Source organism: Amblyraja radiata, chromosome 1 (genome assembly GCF_010909765.2).
Source record: "Amblyraja radiata isolate CabotCenter1 chromosome 1, sAmbRad1.1.pri, whole genome shotgun sequence".
NCBI classification, from domain to species: domain Eukaryota; kingdom Metazoa; phylum Chordata; class Chondrichthyes; order Rajiformes; family Rajidae; genus Amblyraja; species Amblyraja radiata.
Genome location: NC_045956.1, coordinates 30,899,865 through 30,913,101, shown reverse-complemented (window position 1 = coordinate 30,913,101; position 13,237 = coordinate 30,899,865). Strand labels below are relative to the sequence as shown.

The 13,237-nt window shown below is 42.6% G+C and overlaps 1 protein-coding gene across 2 annotated transcripts in view; it reads left to right on the top strand.

The window, feature by feature from the left end:
- Positions 1-8,363, top strand: part of LOC116972107 (caspase-6-like) — a 35,857-nt gene extending 27,494 nt beyond the window's left edge. For both annotated transcript variants that reach the window (XM_033019469.1, XM_033019461.1), the window contains exons 5-7: positions 937-1,112; positions 4,104-4,266; positions 6,885-8,363. In XM_033019469.1, coding sequence (XP_032875360.1) covers positions 937-1,112; positions 4,104-4,266; positions 6,885-7,123 — 578 coding nt within the window. In that variant the 3' untranslated portion in view covers positions 7,124-8,363. The remainder of the gene's footprint in view (positions 1-936; positions 1,113-4,103; positions 4,267-6,884) is intronic.
- Positions 8,364-13,237: the final 4,874 nt, after the last annotated feature.

The following is a 13,237-nucleotide window of genomic DNA, read 5'->3' as shown; positions in this document are numbered from 1 at the left end:
CTACTTTCTACTGTCCTGCTGATTACTCCAAAATTACTCCAGCATTTTGTGTCTATCTTTGGACAAGACTTGATTGCCGTGAATGGGAGATTTTCTGAAATGGTCCACTGATTTGTGATGTTTACCAACCGACATTTACTCGAGGAGTAATTTGCAGAGAGTAGATTGAGATGACATTTAGGCAGAACATGCATAGATATTAATGGAGATGTTGAGGCTTGATAGAAGCACCCACCCCAGTGAAATTTTGAAAGTTGGATAATATCTTTAGGGGTTGGAAAGTTGGGGAGAATCTAGGCCTTGTAACAACTGCATGCATCAATAACATTTTAGGTAGACAGAAAATGCTGGAGAAACTCAGCGGGTGAGGCAGCATCTATGGAGAAAAGGAATAGGCAACGTTTCGGGTCGAGACCCTTCTTCAGACTGATGTCGGGGGGGCGGGGAAAAAAGAAAGGAAGAGGTGGAGACTGTAGGCTTTGTGGGAGAACTGGGAAGGGGGAGGGGAAGGAGGGAGAAAGCAAGGGTTATCTAAAATTAGGGAAGTCAATGTTCGTACCGCTGGGGTGTAAACTACCGTGTAAACTACCCATTTACCCATCTACCCATCATCCTCCATCCATGCCCGGTCCCACGTCTCACTCCCCCCCCCCCTCCCCCGCTCCTCTGTGACCTGGCTATCTCCACCCTCACTTCTGATGCGGGGTCTTGACCCAACAAAATCAACCATTCCTTTGCATCCATACATGCTGCACAACCCTCTGAGTTCCTTCAGCAGATTACTTTTAATCCTGAACAGATCACGTTGATCCATGTATGAGTGGGTTGGGTAAAATCCCATTTCAAAAGGTATAGTAAAGACGTGGGTTGTTTATGACTAATGGCCTTGAGCTTTGCTGCTTATTTTAAATCAGATTTTCTTTTTTCCCTTCACAGTGGCCAGTTCAGATCATTCTGATGCCGATTGCTTCTTATGCATCTTTCTCAGTCACGGGGAGAACAATCATATCTATGCTTACGATGGAAAGATAAACCTGCAAGAATTAATTGCCCGCTTTAGAGGAGACAAGTGTTCTTCTCTCGTGGGGAAACCTAAAATATTCATAATTCAGGTAGTGAATCTACGGATTTTGTAAAAGTGTAAAGGGCCTGTCCCACCTTGCGAGTTTTCCCAAGACCTCTCCCGAGTTTAAAAAAAAATCAAGCTCGTGGTAAGTACGTAGCGGGTACGTTGGAGCTCGGGACGTCTCTTAGCGGCTCGTAACGCTAACGGCAGGTACTTGGGAAAATGCGGTAAGCTCGTGAAGTTTTTTTCTACATGTTGAAAAATGTCCACGAGAGCCCCGATTACCGACGAGCGGATATTACCGTAATTCTCCGAGTTCGAATCAGGGGAAACTCGGGAGAACTCTTGAATTACCTCGTACAGTGGGACAGGCCCTTTAATATTTGAAGCTTCCGGTTTTTCTTAAGGTATTATTGATTGTATTTTTGAAGTATTAGTGCTGTGTTTGTGAAGCTGAATTGATATTAGTTAAATGAGAGAATTTGGAGTACTATGTCTATCAAGTTCTTCTTGAGAAGTATTTCATCTTCATTGTGTACAAATCTCTACACAAACATAAAATTATCATTTATATAACACCGCTCTCTAAGGGTTATAATCAGTAAAACAGCAATCATGTAAAATTTGAACAATAAAAGTCAATGTAACCACTCATCAATCAGCAGATTTTAAAAATATTTGGGTTATAAATATTTTATGCTAAATAATTCATAATTGATATAGACAGTAATGTGGAGAGATGAACTATGAAAGATATGCAAAAAAGTAGCGATGATAAATGAAACGGGCCATTGTTAGCTGTTTGTGGGGTGAAAATGAGAAGCTGGTGTAACTTGGGTGGGGGAGGGATAGAGAGCGAGGGAATGCCGGGCTACCTGGTGAGAGAAATCAATATTCATACCACTAAAGCTGTAAGCTGCCCAAGCGAAATATGAGATGCTGTTCCTCCAATTTGCGTTAAGCCTCACTCTGGCAATGGAGGAGACCGAGGACAGAAAGGTCTGTGTAGGAATGGGAAGGAGAATTAAAGTGTCCGGCAACCAGGAGATCCTGTTGATTCACTCGGGCTGAGCGAAGGTGTTCCGCGAAACGATCGTCCAATCTGTGTTTGGTTTCGCCGATGTATAAGAGTCCACATCTAGAACAACGGATACAGCAGATGAGGTTGGAGGAGGTGCAAGTGAACCTCTGCCTAACCTGAAAGGACCGTCGGGGTCCCTGGACAGTCGAGGGAGGAGGTATAGGGACAGGTGCAGTTGCAGGGGAAAGTACCTGGGGAGAGGGTGGTTTGGGTGGGAAAGGATGAGTTAGCCAGGGAGTTGCGGAGGGAACGGTCTCTGGGGAAGGCAGAAAGGGGTGGAGATGGGAAAATGTGGTTAGTGGTGGGATCCCGTTAGGAGGTGGCGGAAACTTTGGAGGGTTATATGTTGTATACGACGGCTGATGGGGTGGAAGGTCAGCACTAGATACATAGAAAATAGATGCAGGATTAGGCCATTCAGCCCTTCAAGCCAGCACCACCATTCAGCTTGATCACGGCTGATCATCCACAATCAGTACTCCTTTCCTGCCTTCAACCCATGTCCCTTGATTCCAGTAGCCCTAAGAGCTCTAACTCTCTTTTGAATGAGGACATCTCAGATGTCCTGGTTTGGAACACCTCATCTTGGGTGCAGATGCAGCGTAGACGGAGGAATTGGGAGAATCGCCAAATGGGACAGGCCCTTTAGTAGAGGGAAATTGGATGGTTCTTGAAGAGTTCTTGATTAAACAGCAGAGTACATTCAATTCTCAGTTCTAGGGTGGAAATAACTTTTCAGGAGGTGGTACAGTCAAGAAAGTAATCCCCAGTATTTGGGAATGAGTTATGATAAGAGACTGATAAGATTTTGTGTGAAGGAACTGCAAATGCTGAAGATAGATGCTGGAGTAACTCTGTGGGACAGGCAGCATCTCTGGAGAGAAGGAATGGGTGACGTCTCTAGATTGAAAATCATGTGTGGTGTGCAATTTTCCAAGAGTGGAAAGTGTTCCTTTATAGAGAAGGAATGGGTGACGTTTCGGGTCAGGAGGAAGGACAATCTTGCTATTGAGGGAGTGCAGCGTAGGTTCACAAGGTTAATTCCCGGGATGGCAGGACTGTCATATGATGAAAGAATGGAATGACAGGAAACATTCACAGGAATTTAGAAGGATGAGAGTGGATCTTATAGAAACATATAAAATTATTAAGGGTTTGGACATGCTAGATGCAGGAAACATGCTCCTGATGTTGGGGGAGTCCAGAACCAGGGGCCACACTTTGGGAATAAGTGATAGGCCATCTAGAACTGTGATGAGGAAAACCTTTTCACCCAGAGAGTTGTGAATTTGTGGAATTCTCTGCCTCACCCATTCCTTCTCTCCCGAGATGCTGCCTGTCCGACTGAGTTGCTCCAGCATTTTGTGTCTATCTTCAGTTTGAACCAGCATTTGCAGTTCCTTCCTACACAAGTGTATTTATACATCGATACAGCTCATTTAATAAAAGATTAAACACAATGCAAGGACTAATGTCACTGAGTAAAAAAATGGATCAGATCTGTGAATAAAGTAAGTTGTGCTAAAAAGCCTAATGGGCCTGTCCCACTTACATAACTTTTTCGGCGACTTCTGGCACCCGTCATAGGTCATTAGAGGTCACCGAAAATGTTGAAAATCCAGCGGCGACCAGAACAGGGTACGACTCTTTGGGCGACTACTCACGATCATACAGGCTTCACCCCGCGCTTGTATGGTCGTGAGTAGTCTCCTAGTCACCCATCGAGTCGTAGCGTCTTTCTGGTCGCCGCTGAATTTCAACATGTTGAACATTTTTGGCGACCTGGAACGACCTATGACGGGTGCCGGCTTTCGCTGAAAAGGTCACGTAAGTGGGACAGGCCAATCATTTTTTTTAAGTGCATGACTGGATATTTTTAAAATATCTTTATTGAGAATTACTCTTTTCGTTTAAGCCAGGATTAATTATCATGCTTTTGTTCATGATTTTTTTTAGGCATGTCGAGGAGATAAACATGACGATCCAGTGATGCCCAGAGATGAGGTTGATTCAAAGATGAGTGAAGATTCAGCAGTGAACGAGGTGGTTGTTGATGCAGCAACTGTACCCACACTACCAGCTGGAGCTGATTTTGTAATGTGCTATTCAGTAGCTGAAGGTAACAAAATGCAGCAGATTTATTTTGCATGGGGCGGCACGGTGGCGCAGCGGTAGAGTTGCTGCCTTACAGCGCTTGCAGCGCCGGAGACCAGGTTTTGATCCCGACTACGGGTGCTGCCTGTACAGGGTTTGTACGTTCTCCCCGTGACCTAAGAAACATACAAAATAGGTACAGGAGGAGGCCATTCGGCCCTATGAGCCAGCACCACCATTCATTGTGATCATGGCTGATTGTCCCTATTCAATAACCCGTGCCTGCCTTCTCCCCATATCCCTTGATTCCACTAGCCCCTAGAGCTCTATCTAACTCTCTCTTAAACCCATCCAGTGATTTGGCCTCCACTGCCCTCTGTGGCAGGGAATTCCACAAATTCACAACTCTCTGGGTGAAAATGTTTTTTCTCACCTCAGTCTTAAATGGCCGCCCCTTTATTCTAACTGTGGCCTCCGTGGGTTTTCTCCGCGATCTTCAATTTCCTTCCACACTCCGATTGTAGATTAATTAGCTTGGTATAAATGTAAAATTGTCCCTGGTGTGCGTAGGAAAGTGTTCGAGTGCGGCGATCGTTGGTCGGCGAGGACTTGGTGGGCCAAAGGGCCTGTTTCCGCGCTGTATCTACGATATGATATGATAGAACTTTATATATCCCACGAGAGAATTTGATCAAAAATTCTCTAAACTAAACTTATTTTATTTTGTTTCATTTGTCCATCCTGTGCTATTTGTAACTTTTCAGACCACAAGATGAACACATAATGGCAGTATCTCACCAAAAACATGTCAGAAGTGATAGGAGCTGAATTAGGCCATCAAGTCTACTCCACCATTCAATCATGGTTGATCTATCTCTCCCTCTAAACCACATTCTCCTGCCTTCTCCCCATTACCCCTGACACCAAAACTAAATCTAAGTACATGAAGATCGCATTACTGTCTTTTTTACCCTTTCCTCTCCCGAACAGAAACAAAAGGGCTCATTGGGGGAAGATCCCAGTTCTAGATTTGCATGAATGTCAAGGAACATGAATGTCAAGAATAAAAAGGGAACAGCATAGATTCCAAGAGTTCAACATTATAGAAAGCCTGGTGGAGAAGGTGCAAGGTTGAAAATGTAAAAATAAATTGGGAAATTAAAGAGATAACAGAAGTAAAACAAACAAAAATTGTAAACACAAAGGGATCGAGGATTTAATATGAAAGAGTGGGGAATGAATATTGTGCCTTTGCAAAGGAGAGTAATGATTGAGATTGTAGGAGAACGTAAAGTATTGGAAATTAAATTGCCAGCTCCAAAACATAGAGCAGTACAGAATTCAAGACCAACATGTTCCTGTGAGGAAGAAAGACAAAAGATGGCACGGTTTGTGAAGAGTCAAAGTGCTGGAGTAACTCTGCAGGTCAGGCAGCATCTCTGGATGGAATGGAGAAGTCTGAAGAAGTGTCCTGACCCAAACATCACTATAGTTCCATCTGTGGTTTCTTCTGTCCACTCCTTGAATATTGTATGCTGCAGGAACTATCTAATATTGTATGCTGCAGCGATTCTTCCCCACCCCCACTGTTTAAAATATGACTTTTTACTCCATGAAACATAGTTGATTTTAATGATGTGCACTTGGTTACACATCCAACTGAAAATTGTGCATCAATTCTTGGAAAAGAATAGATCGTGCATTTTGATAGTATAGTCCTAATTGTTTAGTTTAGAGATACAGCGCGGAATCAGGCCCGTCGGCACATCGAGTCTGCACCGATCAGCGATCCCCGCACACTAACACAATCCTACACTCGGGACAATTTTTACATATATACCAGGCCAATTAACCTACAAACCTGTACATCTTTGGCGTGTGGGAAGAAACCGAAGATCTCTGAGAAATCTCACGCAGTCACGGGGAGAACATACAAACTCCATACAGACAGCACCCGCAGTCAGGATCGAATCTGGGTCTCTGGCGCTGCAAGGCTGCAACTCTACCGCTGCGCCACCGTGCCACCCTTTACGTGTATCCATAAATTAAACCCACGATCTGGCCATTGCCTCAGAATAAAAGTGTAGTCAGTGTGACAGAAACAAATGATTAAAAAACAATTACCTATGGAATGCGAACACTGTGGGCAAACTGGCATTGATTGCCTATTCCCCACATGCCCTCTACTGGAGTGGTAAAGCCTCTGCCTTGAATTACTTCATTGACTGTAGACTGAGACCAAGGCAGCATTTGAAATGCTCTTGCGTTTTGGTCCTGTGAAGACTCCTGACCATCACAACGGTGAACCCTATTCCCCAACTACACTTCAGGAGTTGGACATCCTGCATATTTTACAACCTTTCACTTTAGAGCTGCTAGGTAATAATGGGCTCGTGGGTTTGGTTTATCTATCATAGTGTAGCAACGACACAAATACCTCAAGAGAAGTGTTTACGAGCAATCTGTTGTAATTTAGTTCGTACTTGTCAACTCTTCAAATTTTTTTTTAAAAAGAAAAGGAAATTGTTAGAATTTGCTGCTAAAGCTACCATTTTCGTTTAAACCTCTGTACATTTGTATATAATTTGTTTCTTTTAAATTAAATCTTTGTGGTCTCAATTTTGGGAATATTTTCTACTTTAGGCTTCTACTCCCATCGTGAAACTATAAATGGCTCTTGGTACGTTCAGGATCTCTGCAAAATACTCGAGAGCTATGGCTCACAGCTCGAATTCACGGAGCTCCTGACGCTGGTGAATAGGAAGGTCTCATGGCGAAGTGTGCATAACTGTGCTGATCGTACTGCAATAGGGAAGAAACAAATCCCCTGCTTTGCCTCGATGCTGACAAAGAAACTGTATTTTGAGCCAAAGACTTCATAGTAGTTCATAACTTGCTTCCTTAGCTGTCTGGTTTATTGGGACAAAGCAGTTTCTAAAACAAAAACAGATTGAATCGTTATTAAACACAGATTTTAAATGTGTGCTTTTGTAGAACTATTTTTTTTTAAATTAAAGGACTATTGGAAGTTCAACTGTAAACATTGAGCAGTGAGCAGCAAAACTAGCATTTGTCAACTTGTATTTGGTACATTTTGGCCATAATGCTAAATGCTTTACTGTACAATCATAAAATATGGTTTACATAATTGGTCAACCAAAGGCTATCTTACTCTTCTGTCCAATTGTTGAGTTTATATCTGGTATTATGTGCAACTTTAAATAAAAAATCAAAATCACATGGTTCTACCCTTTTGATTAAACTTGATTAGTGTGTTGCTCAAATGGTCATATGCTCCAATTAACTTTATAAGAAGTCTTCCATACTTATGAAGGGCAATTAAATACCAGCTTTTGATATGTATAAGAAGGAACTGCAGATGCTGGAAAAATCAAAAGTCGACAAAAAAAATGCTGGCGAAACTCGGCGGGTGAGGCAGCATCTATGGAGAAAAGGAGTATTGAGGCCGTGGGGGTCGGCGGTATCGGTGAGTCAGTGAAGGTCGGTGGCAGCGGCCTTCAGTCTGAAGAAGGGTCTCGACCCAAAACATCGCCTACTTCTTTTCTCCATAGATGTTGCCTCACCCGCTGAGTTTATCCAGCATTTTTTGTCAACTTCAAGCTTTTGATATGGTCATGTAGGATCCACATCTACCTATGTTAAATAAGTTCATTTAAAAAAGGAACTAAGGGTTTTTTTTAATTAAGAAAAGGTGTTTTTCTAGTTATATTCTTTTCAGATCTGGGGCTTTTAGTACTGGTACTCATGTTATTTTCTTCCCTCCGATACTCTTGAGTGCAGCACGAATCAACTCATTTGGTCACGTATGTGACTTTACCTTGGTGTGAGTTTTGCTGGTTAGGGAACCATTCTGGTGCAGGATCTCAGGCAACCTTTCTGTCCCACATTCATTTTTCCTTACTCAGGCTCTTTGTAAACATTTGTGAGGAAGCTAAAGCCTTGAAACCAATTTCAAAGTAAGTGAACTTGGAATTAATATGAAGTGTATTGTGTATTTTTGTTTAGTTGCAAGTCAGACATATTGTGAATGTTGGTGTGTTTCACGTGTATAATCTTGAACAATTTTAAATAAACGATGGATCAATCATCTTTGATACTCAATCACAGTTGCATCTTTTAAAACAAACTACAAATCAAAAGCGGAGAGGATGTTTCCACTAGTGGGAGAGTCTAGGACCAGAGGTCAGAGCCTCAGAATAAAAAGACCATCCTTTAGAAAGGAGATGAGGATGTATTTCTTCAGTCAGAGGATGGTGAATCTGTGGAATTCATTGCCACAGACGGCTGTGGAGGCCGTTAGAGGATATTTTAAAGGCAGAGATAGATAGATTCTTGATTAGTACGGTATTCGGGGTTATGGGGAGAAGGGGGTTTAGAGGGGAAGATAGATTAGCCATGATTGAATGGCGGAGTACACTTGGTGGGCTGAATGGCTTCACTCGGGTTTATAGTTCATTGGCACAAGCCACCATTACAAATTGTAACAAAGAAACAAGCAAACCACTCAGGCCCCATTGTGCCTAATCGCTATTCATCAAGGTCGATCCCTATCGATCCCCCAAGGTCATCAATCCCTATTTTTCTGCACAATTCCCGTAATCCCTTGATTCCCTTAATGCCCAGAAATACAACCATCTCCATTTTGAATAAACAATGACTGAAGGAGAATTCCAAAGATCCCACCCTCAGTGAAGAAAATTCCCTGTTTTGAGACTGTGAATCCAGGTTCTAGACGTCAGCCAAGGAAGTGTCGAACCTGTTGAGTCTTGTTAAAAAGATGAGGTTTCAATTAGTTAACCTCTCATTCTCCAGGGAACACAGGCCTCATCTACGTAGCCTATCCTCCTGGGCAAATAGGTCATTCTTTATGAATCTTTACTTCATCTCTATGGACTCTCCTGGCCATGGTTACACAGTGTAGAAAAAGGACAATCTGCCCACCGTGTCCACACTGGCCAGTGAGCACGCATTTGTATTAATAGACTGTGGACCGAGGTGATTTTTTGTTTCATTTCGTAACCCACATCCCATATCTACCTGTATTTACAGGGCACTCACTTAACTTTTTTTCCCTGTTGCCAGCCGGGGCAGCTTTTTAGGTTGCCAAATTACAGTTTAGGTGGTCATTTAAGACGTCTTGCATGACGCGTGTGATAATGTGCTCGGACAAAGTGCGTAGTTACCAGTCGGAATTATGCTCAATGAAGCATTCACACATTATTTCTGCTTCAAATAAAGTCACAAACTAATCATATTCACCAATCAAGACATGATATATACCACAATGACATGCAGCAAAATTATAATACAGTATCTCAACTCTTTTTACACGTTGCAATTAATGCAATTTATATTATTTATTTCCACTTCCAAACAAAAATGTGGTTGTATTATTCAGTGTATGATCAACCTGTGTCAATAAATTCTGGACCATGGTAACATATATGCTTAACCATGCACATTACAGATTGATGCAAGCATCTATGAAGGACCGAAAATTATCATGACATGGCCATAGCTTGGGTGGTTATTGCTATTGGTACAGAAACACTCTCGCTTCTCACATAATTTATCCACAACAAAATATACAGGTTGCAAATTTCCAAAGGCATTTTATGATAATAGCTGTTAAAACAGACTTTACCCATCTGACAGGTTAAACATTACACTAACTGACAAGAGATGCACAAAGGACATAACTGCAGCAAATGTTCTTTTGGTAATATGTTTAAAGGTGTCAAAACGCCACATCACCGGACATTCAGATTAGATGTATGTGTTGTGAACAGCAATGAAGATACCCAGTTTGTACGCACCAGATTTAAAACAAAATTATTGATAAACGCTGTTTCCATCATTCCCACTTCAGAATTAACATTAAATTTTCAACTGAAATATCTCCTGACCAAGTTTGTGATGTATATGACCGACTGTAGAAGTAAAACCAGGATAAATCCAACCTATAGTTGTGAATAAGAGGTAGACAAAAATGCTGGAGAAACTCAGCGGGTGCAGCAGCATCTATGGAGCGAAGGAAATAGGCAACGTTTCGGGCCGAAACCCTTCTTCAGACTCTCTTGTGAATGTTGTTCATTAAATAACTACAGTACTGATACTCCATATTAAGAGGATTGATTTGCCATTAAAATGAATTCTGTAATAACGTGTCAACGGTAGCAGTGACAATCGAACACTGCGGTTTTAATGTTTCACGTGTTCACAATTTAATTAATCCATCTTTATGGATTAAAAACAAATAATAACATTGGGAATATAAACACATTTGATTGCATTCCATTATCAAACATAGTCAATGTTCGCTCTGAAGACATTTACAGCACAATAGGGTGAATCAGTGCGGGATGGATAGATGTGAGTTGGTTGGAGTAGGTTAAATTGTGAGGGGAGAGCGCAGGGGATGTCAGTGGGGTTGAATGGGGGGATCCGTACGGGATGATCTGTGCAGGATCGATGGGGAGTTCAGTACAGGATGGATGGGGGGAGGGGGGGAGGATCAGTACAGGATGAATGGGGGGTTCAGTACAGGATGAATGGGGGGATCAGCACAGGATAAATGGGGATAGACAGAAATGCTGGAGAAACTCAGCGGGTGAGGCAGCATCTATGGAGTGAAGGAAATAGGCAATGTTTCGGGTCGAGACCCTTCAGACTGATCCCCCCATTCTTCTTGAAAGCGGTTATCGCCATTGGCAGAGTGGCAAGCAGCGGCCGCTATCAGCGCGGGCGGGGTGCAGGAGGAGGAGGAGGAGGTGAAGACAAGGCAAGGCAAGTTTATTTGTATAGCACCTTTCAACAACAAGGTAATTCAAAGTGCTTTACATAAAACATTAAAAACATTGGAAAGAAAAACATATAAAATGACATTTAGATGTAAAACGATTATTAGATTATTCAGATAAAATAATTACAAAATTAAAAGCAATCAAATAAAATATTTAAAATAGAATAAAACCAGGAATAGAAGTTACAGTGCAGTATAGGTAATTAATAAATTGTATTGTTTACTGAAAGGCAGCGGCAAACAGAAAAGTCTTCAGTCTAGATTTAAAAGAGCTGAGAGTTGCAGCAGACCTGCAGTTTTCTGGGAGTTTGTTCCAGATATGTGGTGCATAAAAACTAAATGCTGCCTCTCCATGTTTAGTTCTGACTCTGGGGACACGGAGCAGACCTGTCCCAGACGATCTGAGAGGTCTGGGTGGTTCATAGCTAAGCAGAAGATCAGAAATGTATTTTGGCCCTAAACCATTCAGTGCTTTGTAAACCAACAGTAGTATTTTGAAATCAATTCTTTGACAGACAGGAAGCCAGTGTAAAGACCTCAGAACTGGAGTAATGTGATCTATTTTTTTGGTCTTAGTGAGGACTCGAGCAGCAGCATTCTGAATTAACTGCAGCTGTCTGATCGACTTTTTAGGGAGACCTGTAAAGACACTGTTACAGTAGTCGAGCCTGCTGAAGATAAATGCATGCATGTCGCGGCCACTGCTGCTGCATTGAATATAAAGCAGGACAGTAAAAGCTTCTTTAGGTATGTGAAGAGGAAAAAAATAGTTAAGATCAAAGTTGGACCCTTGAAGACCGAAAAAGGTGAATTTATTATGGGGAACAAGGAAATGGCAAATGAGTTGAACAGGTACTTTGGATCTGTCTTCACAAACAATCTTCCTGATATAGTAGTGGCCAGGGGATCTGGGGTGACAGAGGAACTGAAGGAAATCCACATTAGGCAGGAAATGGTGTTGGATAGACTGATGGGACTGAAGGCTGATAAATCCCCAGGGCCTGATGGTCTGCATCTCAGGGAAGTGGCTCTAGAAATCGTGGATGCAGTGGTGATAATTTTCCAATGTTCTATAGACTCAGGATCAGTTCCTGTGGATTGGAGGGTAGCTAATGTTATCCCACTTTTTAAGAAAGGCGGGAGAGAGAAAACGGGGAATTATAGACCAGTTAGCCTGACATCGGTGGTGGGGAAGGTGCTGGAGTCGATTATAAAAGATGAGATAGCCGCACATTTGGATAGCAGTAACAGGATCGGTCCAAGTCAGCATGGATTGGTGAAATCATGCTTGACTAATCTTCTGGAATTTTTTGAAGATGTAACTCGGAAAATGGACAAGGGAGAGCCAGTGGATGTAGTGTACCTGAACTTTCAGAAAGCATTTGATAAGGTCCCTCTTAAGAGATTAGTGGGCAAAATTAGGGCACATGGTATTGGGGGTAGAGTGCTGACATGGATAGAGAAGTGGTTGGCAGACAGGAAACAAAGAGTAGGGATTAACGGGTCCCTTACAGAATGGCAGGCAGTGACTAGTGGGGTACCGCAAGGCTCGGTGCTAGGACCGCAGCTATTTACAATATACATCAATGATTTGGATGAAGGGATTCAAAGTAACATTAGCAAATTTGCAGATGATACGAAGCTGGGTGGCAGTGTGAACTGTGAGGAGGATGCTATGAGAATGCAGGGTGACTTGGACAGGTAGGGGGAGTGGGCAGATGCATGGCAGATGAAGTTTAATGCGGATAAATGTGAGGTTATCCACTTTGGTAGCAAAACCAGGAAGGCAGATTACTATCTAAATGGCGTCGTTGGGATAAGGGGAGTACAACGGTATCTGGGGGTCCTTGCACATCAGTCTATGAAAGTAAGCAAAGTGTTCAAGAAGGAACTGCAGATGCTGGAAGATCGAAGGTACACAAAAGGCTGGAGAAACTCAGCGGGTACAGCAGCATCTATGGAGCGAAGGAAATAGGCAACGTTTCGGGCCGAAACCCTTCATTCTCAATTCCACTCTCCAGGCCCTCACCCCCTCATCTTCACCATGGATGTCCAGTCACTCTACACCTCCATCCCCCACCACGATGGCCTCAAAGCCCTCCGGTTCTTCCTCGACCAGAGGAGCAATCTATACCCAGCCACTGACACCCTCCTCCGCCTAGCGGAGTTGGTC